At 49.6% G+C, this 15,030-nt stretch overlaps 1 protein-coding gene across 4 annotated transcripts in view; it reads right to left on the minus strand.

The window, feature by feature from the left end:
* The window catches only part of LOC124036186 (protein piccolo-like), a 102,734-nt gene that overhangs the window by 51,788 nt on the left and 35,916 nt on the right, over positions 1-15,030 (minus strand). For all 4 annotated transcript variants that reach the window (XM_046350458.1, XM_046350449.1, XM_046350439.1 and 1 more), the window contains exons 3-4: positions 10,017-10,799; positions 156-7,161 (exon numbers count right to left, since the gene is read on the minus strand). In XM_046350458.1, coding sequence (XP_046206414.1) covers positions 156-7,161; positions 10,017-10,799 — 7,789 coding nt within the window. The remainder of the gene's footprint in view (positions 1-155; positions 7,162-10,016; positions 10,800-15,030) is intronic.

The following is a 15,030-nucleotide window of genomic DNA, read 5'->3' on the forward strand; positions in this document are numbered from 1 at the left end:
CACATTTTTAATCACACTAGAAATGAACATAATGATAACTCATGTAAAACAATGCCCAGAGAAATAGGTTACCATTCAGAAATTAAATTCAAGCAGGTAAAAAGTTGAAAAGAACCCAAAACCTAGCAAACATGCTATATTTCTACCATACCAACCTGCGGACATATTAGCAGCAGTCAGGTCTATTGCACTGTCCGAGGCTCCGTTATCGTTATATCTGGTCTTTCCATCATAGAGGAACAGTCCTGCATCAGCCAGGTTGGTCTCAGACATGGCCTTGCCGCTCAGGCCCTTGATGCCATAAAAACCAGCATGATCATACTGGTAGTGGTCATCTCTGTAGCCGAAGCGGTTGTCAGGTTGGGTAATAACCGGCGGCTGGGTCCTACAGCTCCCTGTGAAGGGTAGCTTGTAGATGACATCACAGCACACATTCCTCCCAGCTGTCAGATCTATGGGTGTCCCATCATCCTCTATGACTGTGGTCACCACACCAGGGCTCTTGTCAGACAGAGCCGCCATGGCCCTGAGGGGTCTAGAGGTGGACAGATCCACAGCCCCTGCTGGCTCTGAGAGCATGTCCCCCACGTTGGTGATAGCGGGGGCCATGGTCACTGGAAGTCTGCTATTTACCATGGAGGCTCCATAAGACAGGTTGATTGGTGTTTCTGTGTCTGTGGCTAACACTGTAATGCTGATAGGCGGAGAGTCCACCCGCCTGTACACTATCTGTGCCAGAGGCTGGAATGGTTTGTACGTGGTGAGAGGGAGAGGCATGGAGGCAACATAACCCTGCAGATCTAAAGGTATTTCTGCTGGCTCGCTGGCGTAGGACTCAATGGTGTCTGAACAGGTAACGATAGTGATGCTATCAGTGACAACAGACAGCGTGGTGGAAGGGGTGATCTCAGCACTCAAGTTCACTATCTCTGGCTGCACTGCTGTATGTCGGCCACTAGAGTCACTACAGGTGGACTGGCGACTTGATTCCTGTGGGGTCAAGTCCATCCCTGAATCGGTCATCTTCACGCCAACTTTAATGGTGCGGAGGTCAATGGCATCACCGGAGTAGATCTTCCCGTTCTGTTTGGGAGAGGGCTGGACTTTAACCAAGTCTGGCTGGATGGTGATGGCCACTCCATTGGATGCAGGAACCTGGGGCAGCCTCTCATGGACCAAAGACACCGTGGTTCTCTGAACTTCGGTGGTGACCACCTGAGTGACCAGGCTGGGCAGGCTCTCCGGGTGCTGGGCTGAGGTGGAGATAGATGAGGAGTACATGTGGCTCAGGCTGTTCACCATCTTCTCAGGCCCATGGATCTCCTGGCTCTCGATTGACTCATGGTGGAATTTCCTGGTGATGGTGACTGGAGCCACGGGGACGGTCTCGGGAATCTCCTGGATAGATGGAACTGACATTCTCCTGGTGTAGGCTTCAGTTGTAATGAATTCCAGGGGGGTCTCATGGGCTGATGAATAAATCAGCACTTCTGGTACTGCCTGTGGTGATTGCACTGCTGAGGGGATGGATCCTCTCCTGTATGGGACTTGGGCAGCATATGCCTCTACATCTGGCTCTGCAGGCATTGTGATAACCTGGGCCATACTAAGGGGTTTCTGCATGGTTATAGACGCTCTTCTTGTAGTGGAAATAGGTGTAGTAACCACCTGGATGGGTGTTTCATATTCTGATGGGTAAGCCATTACTTCAGCAACTGTGTATTGTTGTTGTGCTACAGAGTATATGGATGTCCTTCTAGTGGTAGTGGCCTCAGTTGTTCTAACTTCCGTAGGCATTTCATACTCTGAAGGCAATGTCATCACTTCGGCCACTGCTTGTGGTTGCAGTGCAGCTGATGGTATTGATGGTATCTCCTGCTGTAAGGGCATTGCTCCTACCTCTGCCATGGATTTTGGCTGCTCCATTGTTGATGGTATTGTCACTCTTTTAGAGATGGCCTCAGTTGAAACCACTTCTATCAGTGATGGTGTCTGATGCATGGTTGAGGGTGTAGCTTCGACATGGACTTGGCTGGCAATAGCTTCAGTAGGCATCTCCTGCTGTAAGGGCATTGCTGCTACCTCTGCCATCGTTTGTGGATGCTCCATTGTTGATGGTATTGTCACTCTTCTAGAGATGGCCTCAGTTGAAACCACTTCAATCAGTGATGGTGACTGATGCATGGTTGAGGGTGTAGCTTCTACATGGACTTGGCTGGGAATAGCTTCAGTAGGCATCTCCTGCTGTAAGGGCATTGCTGCTACCTCTGCCATGGTTTGTGGTTGCTCCATTGTTGATGGTATTGTCACTCTTCTAGAGATGGCCTCAGTTGAAACCACTTCAATCAGTGATGGTGACTGATGCATGGTTGAGGGTGTAGCTTCTACATGGACTTGGCTGGTAATAGCTGCAGTAGGTATCTCCCGCTGCAATGGCATTACCTCTGCCATGGTTTGTGGTTGCCGCATTTCTGATGGTATTGATGCTCTTCTAGAGATGGCCTCAGTTGAAACCACCTCTGTCAGTGATGCTGACTGATGGATGGTTGGGGGCATAGCTTCTAAGGGCATTGCTAATAACTCTCCCGTGGTTTGTGGTTGTTGCGTTTCTGATGGTATTGATGCTCTTCCAGGCATGGCCTCAGTTGAAACTACATCTGTAGGTATGACCTGCTCTGCTGGTAAAGCCATTACTTCAGCCACATATTGTGGCTGCTGAGGTACATCATGTATTGATGCCCTTCTACCAGAAGCTTGAGCTGCAGACACTTCTACGGGAACCTGTGGCTCTGATGGCATTGTCCTAACTTCAGATACGTTCTGTTGTGGCTGGGCTGTTGGAGGTATATACGGTTTCTTTATTGGAGCTCTGACACTGTATACCTGAATAGGCATCTCCGACCCTGCTGAAATGGTCACCACCTCAGCCACACCGTGTGCAGGCTGCATAGCTGATGGCATGGAAGGATGCCTTGCTGTTGCAGTGACTCCCTCTAGGGGTGCTGCTACTTCGACTGGTACTATTGCTGCTGTTGGTGGTGGCAGCTGCCTCAATGAGGGAACTGACGCTCTCCTGACAGTGGCCTGGGCTGAGAAGGCCGTAATGGGTGACTGTTGTTCTGAAGGTGTAGTCCTATACATTGGGCATGTCTGCATAGTGAAGGGGATGGATCCTCTCCTGATGGGGGCTTGGACAGTGATGCCCTCTGTGGGTGTGCCAGGCTCTGAGGGAAGCGTTATCACCACATACGTTTCCAGACAATTGGCATACCTCGGAGACAGAGGGGACCTGGGAGAGGCAGCACTCATCTTGGGCTCCACTGGGGTGGTCAGACTCAGATACAGTGCATTGGGAGGTTCTCTGGTCCTGGGCAGTGTTGTGGCTGTGAATGGCTGTGCTATGCTGGCATTTGGTACCACTTCTCTGGTCCTGGGAAGAGTGTGGCTAGCGGTGGGAACTACTGGTGGTTTGATGCTTTCCCCTGGACGGTGGCTGAACACCAGCCCTGCAGGAATGGACACAGGCTTGGGAGGGACGGGAGGGGGTGCAGATGCCTTGTGTACTGTACTGGGGCCTGTGGTTGTTACAGCTCCCTGTGTCATTGTCACAGCAGTTGAGACTGATACTGTGGTTGGGACTGAAGGTGGGGTGGAAACAGAATACCTTTTGGGATAAACCGCTGGCTTAGGTAAGGTGGCAGGAGGTGGTGGAGGAGTGGGAGGTGGTGGTGTATCTGCCACAGGTATACATGTGTCTGAGCTGGGTACAGCAGGAACAGAGGGAGCAGTAGGGAAAGGAGCAACACTCACAACCACAGGCCCTGCTGCCATCAGACTACTGCCTTTATCAACAGTAGAAGTGGTAGTTATTGCCACTGAGTATGCCAGGTCTTGGGTCGACTGGCTGAGCACTGACATGTTCTCCACGTTAGGAACTATGATGACCACATGCCCCTGTCTGGTTGGGGTCATCATGACCTGAGGGCCAGCATCACCCTTTGGCCTGACCTGCTCCACCTGCGGCTGTATATCCACCACCACAGACTGTATGGGCTGGCTAGGCAGACCTGCTCCAATGGCTATAGCGGTGGTCATGGTGGGGGAGACATGTTGGACAGCCCTGATTGAGGTAGGCTCTGCTGAGGTCTGGGGCAGGGAGACTGACATAATGCGAGGTGGAGGAGGAGGTGGGGCTTTTTTGGTGGAGGCTTGTCTCTGGATTCGGGGTGTCCCTGCAGCTGGGACTACTACTGGGGCTGGAGCAGCAGCCTGGACAGGGACTGACTGCACCACTGTAGCCTGGGCAGGAGCTGGGGCTGACACAGGTAGTGGGGCTTGGGGTGTAACTGGAGAGGTGATGGTAACCATGTCTGGCATTTGGACTACAACTGGAGCTGGAGCAGGAGTTGGAGCAGAGACTGGAGTTGGCACAGCACTGGGAGCAGCTGGGACTGGAGATTGTGCTTGAGAATGTACTGGGCTTGGTATTGGAGTTTGTGCTCTGACCTGCACAGAAGGTAGAATCTGAGCAGCCATTTGGGATGGAGATCTAATCAGGTCTGGTATTTGGACTGCATATGGATCAGGTATCTGTACCACCACTGAGGCAGGTGCTGAGACAAGGGTTGAGGCAGGGGCTGGGGCTTGGGCTGGAGAAGCTGCAGCATCGGCTGTAGTTGTAGCTGGTGTTGGTGCTTGGACTGGATCTGTAACCAGATCTTGTATTGTGACCAAAACTGTGGTTGGAGAAACAGCCATAATGGGAGCGATAGAAGGAGGGGAGATATCAATAGGAGGCTGAGCAGCAAAGGGACCTGCTGCTTTGGCGAAGTCTGGTGTCGGAGTAGACACTGCAGTAGAGTCGGAAGAGAGAGGACTTCGAGCTTGGAAAGAGGAGGAGGACGTAGCGTTGGAGGCTAGACTTGAGTCTGGAGTCGATGGTGAGATGGGAGGTGATACAGGAGAGACCTGTGAAGGTGTGGTGGTCGTACTGGGGGCTAGAACTGTCTCAGGGGCAAAGACAGGAGCTGGAGTAGCTTTAGCTGGGGAAACCTCACACACCACAGTGATGGGTTCAATGTCAGCTACCTCTGTTGCTGGTGCATGCTCTGAAACTGAAGTGTACTCTAGCTCTTTTTTAGTCTCAGACTCATAACTAGGGCCAATATCAGAGGACACTCCCACTCCATACTCCTCTACTATACTATCGTCCGTCTCATCCTCTCCAGAGGAACACTGGGTGATCTTCAAGTCCGGTATGGGGAAAAGAGCCCTCCTCATAGTCATATCCTGAGGAACTGTTGCCTTGGCAACATAGACCTCGGGCCGTTTAGGAGGTTCAGAGGGTCGTGGTGGAGCAGGACGTTTCTTCCTCTTAACGTAGGTAGAACCAGCATCTAACATAGGCTTCTCTCCCTCGGCCTCACCAACTTTGCAGCTCTCAGCTGCAGCAGAGGATGGAGCAGTAACATGTATTTCAGGATTAGGAGTGTTGATAGCTGACTGAACCTTCTGAAACTCCTGCTCTATCAACATCAGTTCCTTCTTCTTCAGCATCATCTCCTCATACACCTCTTCAGGAGACCTCAAACCTTTCTTCCCTGGCTCTTTAGCGGGGTCTTTACTGGGCTGCTCCAGTGGGGCTGAAGTACGTTTAGCTTCAGGCTCCTCCACTAGGGATTCGTAGAGGTAGTCCTCTATGGCCATGCCTTCGTAAAGTAGCTCTATCTCATGGAATGGCTCCGCCTCTCCTTTAGGAGATCTAGCTATCTGAAGCATTTCCTCATATTCATCCTCTGCACTCTTTAGTGGCTTTGCAGTACTGAACTTCTGTCCTTCAGGGACAACTATCCTGGTCTCTGTGTGAAAGGCGTCTGAATCAGACTCCATGCTAGGAAAATAGTCAGAGACTGATGTCCTGTGAAGCACTTCCATCTCCCTAGCCTGCCTTACCTCCTCAGTGGGAGAGGCGTCTTCAATGGAAGACAGGTTACAGGGTGAGGTTAGAGGGAGATTCCTTCTCCTCTGAGCTCGGAGATCATCTTTATCCCTTTTGGACTTCTTGGAGATCCTCTTCCCCTGCTGCTGGTCCGAATCCTTCGGTTTCTCCTGCTCCCTGGGGTGATCCTCCTCCTCCCTGAGCTCCTCCTCCTCTGACGAGTCCTCGATGGTGGGGAATGGCTGGCCGGTATGCCTGTGCTTGGCCTTGCGGGGCTGTTTCCCCTCCCCACTCCTCTTGTGGCTGGGGCTGCTGTCGCTGTCCTCCTCCAGAGAAGAGGCTGAGGTGGGCGAGGTTCCAGGGGTGAAGCTGGACACTTGGACGCTGGATGACCCCTCACCTTTGGACCTGTCCTCCAGAGAATATGTGATGCTCTCCACCTCTGAATCCCCATCGTCCATGCTCTTTGTTCTCTGCGGCGTCATGGGCATGGCTTTCTTATACACAGTGATTTGCTCATGGAGTTCAGGACTCTCTACAATAGATTTAGGCTCAGACCCTGGGAGAGAATGTATCCTGGCTGGGCTGTCTTCATCATCTATACTGCCTTTTTTTAACAGAGGCTTGGATTTACATGATGTGTTATCCACCACAGCATCCATGGTCTCCTCCACTCTGACCTCTTTCTCTTCTTTTTCCTCCTCCTCTGAGAGAGACATCTCTTCTCCCATCATCCCCATGATCTGCCTGCGTATTAACTCCTCCTCATTCACGAATGAGTCTGGGCTGTCTGGAGGGCTGTCTGTAGGGCTGTCATCTTTGTAGTCCTCGCTGCTGGATGAGGCTGCCGTGCTGACTGCTATTGCACTTAACCTCCGTCTATGGAGCTTGGGCGAGGGAGAGGGTTCGCTCCCGCTGCTCTCCTCCATCGGCACATAACTCAGAAGCCTCTTTGACCCATTCCCCTCCTCCTTGGCAGGTATGGCTGTGTCAGGGGTTTTGTCCATGATAGGGACATCCCTGACTGTCTGCAACTCATCCAGCTCCCCCTCGGAGGTATAGGAGCCCTGTGAGATGGGAAATATGTCTGGTCCATCCTGGGACTTGTCACTATAGTCCTCAGGCTTGATGTCAGCCTCAAATGAACTGGCTGGGCTGGATGGTACCTCAGCTACTACCTGGTCTGCTAGGAGGGAGGCTGCAGTTGGCTCTTTCTCCTTCACCTGAAAATAAAAAAGCATCAGATGAAAATGTGCTTGTCCTATGCATAGATAAATCAAAACATACACAACCGGTCAAAAGCTTTAGAACACCTACTAATTCAAGGGTTTTTCTTTATTTTGACTATTTTCTACATTGTAGAATAATAGTGAAGATATAACAACTATGAAATAACACATATGGAATCATGTAGTAACCAAATAAGTGTTAAACCAATCAAAAGTTTTATATTTTACATTTGAGATTCTTCAAATAGCCACTCTTTGCCTTGATGACAGCTTGCAGTCTTGAAGGAGTTCCCACATATGCTGAGCACTTGTTGGCTGCTTTTCCTTCACTCTGTGGTCCAACTCATCCCAAAACATCTCAATTTGGAAAAGGTTGACACTTAGGAGGCCATGGTCATATGATGCAGCACTCCATAACTCTCCTTCTTTGTAAAATAGCAAATAAAATGTACACAGCCTGGAGGTATGTTGGGTCATTTTCCTGTTGAAAAACAAATGATAGTCCCACTAGGCCCAAACCAGTTGGGATGGTGTATCGCTGCAGAATGCTGTAGTAGCCATGCTGGTTAGGCGTACCTTGAATTCTAAATAAATCACAGACACTGTCACCAGCAAAGCACCCCCACATCATAACCTCTCCTCCTCCATACTTTACGATGGGAAATCACATGCGGAGATCATCCGTTCACCCTCACCATGTTTCGCAAAGACACGCCGGTTGGAACCAAAAATCTCCAATTTGGACTCTTCAGACCAAAGGACACATTTCCACTGGTCTAATGTCCACTGCCCATTGGACCAAGCAAGTCTCTTCTTATTGGTGTCCGTTAGTAGTGTTTTCTTTGCAGCAATTCAAACACGAACGCCTGATTCACACAGTCTCCTCTGAACTGTTGATTTTGAGATGTGTCTGTTACCTGAACTTTGTGAAGCATTTATTTGGGCTTCAACTTCTGAGGCTGGTAACTCTAATGAACTTATCATCTGCAGACCACTCTTCCATTCCTGTGGCGGTCATCATGAGAGCCAGTTTCATCATAGCGCGTGATGGTTTTTGCAACTGCACTTGAAGAAACTTTCGAAGTTCTTGAAATGTTTCCACATCGACTGACCTTCATGTCTTAAAGTAATGATGGACTATTGTTTCTCTTTGCTTACTTGAGCTGTTCTTGCCATATGGACTTGGTATTTTACCAAATAGGGATATCTTCTGAAAAACCCTTGAATGAGTAGGTGTTCTAAAACTTTTGACCGGTAGTGTATGTCTTATACGGTGCATTGGGAAAGTATTCACACCCTTGACTTCTTCCACATTTTGTTATGTTACAGCCTTATTTTAAACCTGATGAAATAGTTGTTTTCCCTCATCAATCTCCACACAATACCCCATAATTTCACAGCAAAAAAAACATTTAATAAACCGAAAAATCACATTTACATAAGTATTCAGACGCTTTACTCGGTACTTTGTTGAAGCACATTTTTTGATATGACCATACAACCTTGGCACACCTGCATTTGGGGAGTTTCTCCCATTCTTCTCTGCAGATCATCTCAAGATCTGCCAGGTTGGATGAGGGGCGCCGCTGCACAGTTATTTTCAGGTCTCTCCAGAGATGTTTGATCGGGTTCAAGTCCAGGCTCTGGATGGGCTACTCAAGGACATTCAGAGACTTGTCCCGAAGCCATTCCTGCGTTGTCTTGGCTGTGTACTAGGGTTGTTGTCCTGTTGAAAATGTGAACATTTGCTCCAGTCTGAGGTCCTGAGCGTTCTGGAGCCGGTTTTCATCAAGGAACTCTCTGTACTTTGCGCCATTCATCCTGACTAGTCTCCCAGTCCCTGCTGATGAAAAACCTCCCTGCAGCATGATGCTGCTACTGCCATCCTTCACCGTAGGGATGGTGCCAGGTTTCCTCCAGACGTTACATTTGGCATTCAGACTAAAGAGTTCAATCTTGCCATTCGGCAAACTCCAAGCAGGCTGTCATGTGCTTTTAACTGAGGAGTGGCTTCCGTCTGGCCTCTCTACCATAAAGGCCTGATTGGAGGAGTGCTGAAGAGGTAGTTGTCCCACAGAGGAACTCTGGTGCTCTGTCAGAGTGACCATCGGATTCTTGGTCACCTCCCTGACAAAGGCTCTTCTCCCCCGATTGCTCCGGGCGGCCAGCCGAAGGAAGAGTCTTGGTGGTTCCAAACTTCTTCCATTTAAGAATGATGGAGGCCACGGTGTTCTTGGGAACCATCAATGCTGCAGAACTTTTGGTACCCTTCCACAGATCTGTGCCTCGACATAATCCTGTGTCAGAGCTCTACGGACCATTCCTTCAACCTTGTGACTTAGTTTTTGCTCTGACATGCACTGTCAACTGTGTGAACATATTTTGACAGGTGTGTGCCTTTCCAAATCATGTCCAATCAAATGAATTTACCACAGGTGGATTCCAATCAAGTTGTAGTAACAACTCAAGGATGATCAATGGAAACAGGATGCACCTGAGCTTAATTTCGAGTCTCATAGCAAAGGGTCTGAATAGTTATGTAAATAAGGTATTTCAGTATTTTTATACATTTCTCAACATTTCTAAAAACCTATTTTTCGCTTTGTCATTATGAGGTATTGTGTGTAGATTGATAAGGAATATATTGCAATTAATACATTTTAGAAAAGGCTGTAACATAACAAAATGTGGAAAAGGGGAGGTCTGAAACTTTCCGAATGCACTGTTTATGGCTGGAGCAATTATATGTGTGTGAACGGTTAATAACTATGGCAGAGATCTATAGATGTATGGGATCACAATCTTGAATAGGAATTATAATAACAACAATAAATTAAACAAAAAGTTACCTTCACCGTCTCCTTCTCAGTGAGTATCTGCTGAGGTTCAGGAAGGACATCATCCACCTTTTCAACCAATGGAGTGGCCACTTCCTTGATAGTATCAGTTTGGACTGGTTGTGGAGCAACATAAAGTGGTTCCTGTTGTTTTGGTTGCTTCTCAACCTTCTCCTCTGCTAGTTTAGGTAGCTCTGTTGGTTGAGTCTCAGCCTCTGGCTTCTCCTCCACAGTGGCTGGAGTGACAGCAACAGCAGTAGCCACTGTGGTGGATAGAGGAGCAGGAGGAGTCATGGCCTCAGTCACTAGGACAGAGGCAACTGAAGCAGCTACTGCTGGAGCATCCGTTTTGGGTGGTTCAGATTTAGGTGGTACAGGTTTAGGCAGCAAAGCATTAGGAAACTCTGCCACAGAAGGCTCCATTTTTGGTGCCTCTGTCTCCGCCTTACGGACTTCCGTCTCAGGAGCCTCAGCCTTGGCGACAGTCATGGGAGATTCAGCCTTGGGGACTTCCATCTTTGGTTCCATTTGTGCAAGGCCAGGTATTGGTGTAGGCGGAGTGGGCACTGAGGTGAGAGGCACAGCCTGGGATGGGGGCTGTGTTTTAGAGAAAGGCTGGGCCTTGCTGCTTACTGCTGCTGGAGGCTGGGGCTCTGTCTTGGTGGGTGCGACTACAGGGAGTGGTGTGGGCTGGGCCTGGGTCTTGATGGGTTGGGACTGGGCCATCTTTCCCATGTCTCCCAGTTGTCCAGAGAGAGCCCTCTGGGTCTGGCAGTTCAGACACAGCCATTCCTTCTGTCAACACAGAGAACAACACACAGTGGTTAGCGGTCAGTTCAGACACAGTTATTACTTCTGTCATGGAGGGGACAACACACAGGTGGTTAGTGCTTAGTATAGACCATGTTAGCGTCATTCCAAGCCAACGCCTGGCTCTATTCCAATAGGGGTTCCAAATACAATGGAAGAGAAATCATTCACCCTTCATAACACAGGTTTGTCAACTGCGTTCATCAGCGGTACAAAAGCAGCAACATGTGTTAATGTTACACCACACTCAGGGGAACTGTGAAGTGTATTGCAGTGGAATGGTACCACCTATCTTAATTTAACTCCTGAAGCCATGTGTGGATAACAATGATGGACAATGTACACTGGTACAGTCAGTGCAGTGCATTACGCAGTTACAAACACTAGAAGTCATAGTGAACCCTAACACCACCCTACTGTAGTTTAATGTATTCTACCAGTGTTTAATATATTCTACATCAGTTCAAATTACACCACATAAACTAATCTGCTTTTAGAATTCCTAAGCGTCGAGCAAAGAAAACCTCCATAACACCGTTAGTCTGAAGCGTAACAAGCGGTTGTCAGGTAGCATATAAAAATTGCTTACCTTTCCACGAAACAAATCACATCTTATTGCTATTTACATTAAATCTCTCTCCACAGCAGCATGATCTTTTTACACCATTTAATTTGGGCCGGTTGAGGAAAAAACATTTGCAGTGAACTGGTAGAGCAGACAGGAGAACAGCACTGCGACTGTAACTCTGCAGAGACGGTGTGGGGATGTGACACGGTGTGGGGATGTGACACTCGGGTAGAGCAGACAGGAGAAAAGCACTGCGACTGTACCTCTGCAGAGACGGTGTGGGGATGTGACACGGTGTGGGGATGTGACACTCGGGTAGAGCAGACAGGAGAACAGCACTGCGGCTGTACCTCTGCAGAGACGGTGTGGGGATGTGACACGGTGTGGGGATGTGACACTCGGGTAGAGCAGACAGGAGAACAGCACTGCGACTGTACCTCTGCAGAGACGGTGTGGGGATGTGACACGGTGTGGGGATGTGACACTCGGGTAGAGCAGACAGGAGAACAGCACTGCGAATGTACCTCTGCAGAGACGGTGTGGGGATGTGACACTCGGGTAGAGCAGACAGGAGAACAGCACTGCGACCGTACCTCTGCAGAGACGGTGTGGGGATGTGACACGGTGTGGGGATGTGACACTCGGGTAGAGCAGACAGGAGAACAGCACTGCGACCGTACCTCTGCAGAGACGGTGTGGGGATGTGACACGGTGTGGGGATGTGGCACTCGGGTAGAGCAGACAGGAGAACAGCACTGCGACTGTACCTCTGCAGAGACGGTGTGGGGATGTGACACAGTGTGGGGATGTGACACTCGGGTAGAGCAGACAGGAGAACAGCACTGCGAATGTACCTCTGCAGAGACGGTGTGGGGATGTGACACTCGGGTAGAGCAGACAAGAGAACAGCACTGCGACTGTACCTCTGCAGAGACGGTGTGGGGATGTGACACGGTGTGGGGATGTGACACTCGGGTAGAGCAGACAGGAGAACAGCACTGCGACCGTACCTCTGCAGAGACGGTGTGGGAATGTGACACGGTGTGGGGATGTGGCACTCGGGTAGAGCAGACAGGAGAAAAGCACTGCGACTGTACCTCTGCAGAGACGGTGTGGGTATGTGACACGGTGTGGGGATGTGACACTCGGGTAGAGCAGACAGGAGAACAGCACTGCGAATGTACCTCTGCAGAGACGGTGTGGGGATGTGACACGGTGTGGGGATGTGACACTCGGGTAGAGCAGACAGGAGAACAGCACTGCGACCGTACCTCTGCAGAGACGGTGTGGGGATGTGACACGGTGTGGGGATGTGGCACTCGGGTAGAGCAGACAGGAGAACAGCACTGCGACTGTACCTCTGCAGAGACGGTGTGGGGATGTGACACAGTGTGGGGATGTGACACTCGGGTAGAGCAGACAGGAGAACAGCACTGCGAATGTACCTCTGCAGAGACGGTGTGGGGATGTGACACTCGGGTAGAGCAGACAAGAGAACAGCACTGCGACTGTACCTCTGCAGAGACGGTGTGGGGATGTGACACTCGGGTAGAGCAGACAGGAGAACAGCACTGGGACCGTACCTCTGCAGAGACGGTGTGGGAATGTGACACGGTGTGGGGATGTGGCACTCGGGTAGAGCAGACAGGAGAAAAGCACTGCGACTGTACCTCTGCAGAGACGGTGTGGGTATGTGACACGGTGTGGGGATGTGACACTCGGGTAGAGCAGACAGGAGAACAGCACTGCGAATGTACCTCTGCAGAGACGGTGTGGGGATGTGACACGGTGTGGGGATGTGACACTCGGGTAGAGCAGACAGGAGAACAGCACTGCGACTGTACCTCTGCAGAGACGGTGTGGGGATGTGACACGGTGTGGGGATGTGACACTCGGGTAGAGCAGACAGGAGAACAGCACTGCGACTGTACCTCTGCAGAGACGGTGTGGGGATGTGACACGGTGTGGGGATGTGACACTCGGGTAGAGCAGACAGGAGAACAGCACTGCGACTGTACCTCTGCAGGGACGGTGTGGGGATGTGACACTCGGGTAGAGCAGACAGGAGAAGAGCACTGCGACTGTACCTCTGCAGAGACGGTGTGGGGATGTGACACTCGGGTAGAGCAGACAGGAGAAAAGCACTGCGACTGTACCTCTGCAGAGACGGTGTGGGGATGTGACACGGTGTGGGGATGTGACACTCGGGTAGAGCAGACAGGAGAACAGCACTGCGACCGTACCTCTGCAGAGACGGTGTGGGGATGTGACACGGTGTGGGGATGTGGCACTCGGGTAGAGCAGACAGGAGAACAGCACTGCGACTGTACCTCTGCAGAGACGGTGTGGGGATGTGACACGGTGTGGGGATGTGACACTCGGGTAGAGCAGACAGGAGAACAGCACTACGAATGTACCTCTGCAGAGACGGTGTGGGGATGTGATATGGTGTGGGGATGTGACACTTGGGTAGAGCAGACAGGAGAAGAGCACTGCGACTGTACCTCTGCAGAGACGGTGTGGGGATGTGACACGGTGTGGGGATGTGACACTCGGGTAGAGCAGACAGGAGAACAGCACTGCGAATGTACCTCTGCAGAGACGGTGTGGGGATGTGACACGGTGTGGGGATGTGACACTCGGGTAGAGCAGGAGATGCTGGAGCAAAATGCATCCTTTATTCACCAACTCTCACTTTCAATCACCATGTGGGTAGGGCTGTGATGTTCATGCCATTTGTGAGACAGTCATTGGTCAGCCAAATGACCGTGGCCACCGTAATAACAGTTCGAATAGCAAAATAAATAAATAAATATTTGTTTGTTTGTTTGAAAAAATGTAGTGGTTATTGCGCCTGGCACCTCCTACCATACTCTGTTCAAAGGCACATCAATATTTTGTCCCTATTCACCCTCTGAATGGCACACATACACATTTACCTTTTACTCATTTAGCAGACACTCTAATCCAGAGCGATTTACAGTAGTGAGAGAATACTTTTTCATACTTTTATTTTCTACGCAATCCATGTCTCAATTGTCTCAAGGGTTAAATATCCTTCTTTAACCTGTCTCCTCCCCTTCATCTACACTGATTGAAGTGGACTTAACAAGTGACATCAATAAGGGATCATAGTTTTCACCTGGATTCACATGGTCAGTCCATGTCATGGAAAGAGCAGGTGTTCTTAATGTTTTGTATACTGTATATATATTTTTTAACAGTTATGACGGTTATTTTATTTTCATGACGGTCTTCATCAATATCCATCGTTTACACAGTTATACGGTAATTGTTCCAGCCCTACATGTGTGTGAGATATGGGGATATTCCATACGCATGCACAGATAACCCACGTGGACTGCACACTGCGCACACACACGACTTATAGGATACATAGAAAAACATGTTGAAATGTTCACATTAGTGCACATATTCAAAGATGTGCAGAGTGTCTTCAAAAAGTGTCTTCAAAAAGTCTTCACACCCCTTGACTTTCTCCACATAGTGTTGTGTTACAGCCTGAATTTAAAATGGATTCAATTGAGATGTTTTGTCACTGGACTACACATAATACTCCAAAATGTCAAAGTGTAATTATTATTATTTTATTTTTCATACAAATTAATGAAACATTAAAAGCTGAAA

Source organism: Oncorhynchus gorbuscha, linkage group LG01 (genome assembly GCF_021184085.1).
Source record: "Oncorhynchus gorbuscha isolate QuinsamMale2020 ecotype Even-year linkage group LG01, OgorEven_v1.0, whole genome shotgun sequence".
Taxonomy (NCBI): Eukaryota; Metazoa; Chordata; class Actinopteri; order Salmoniformes; family Salmonidae; genus Oncorhynchus; species Oncorhynchus gorbuscha.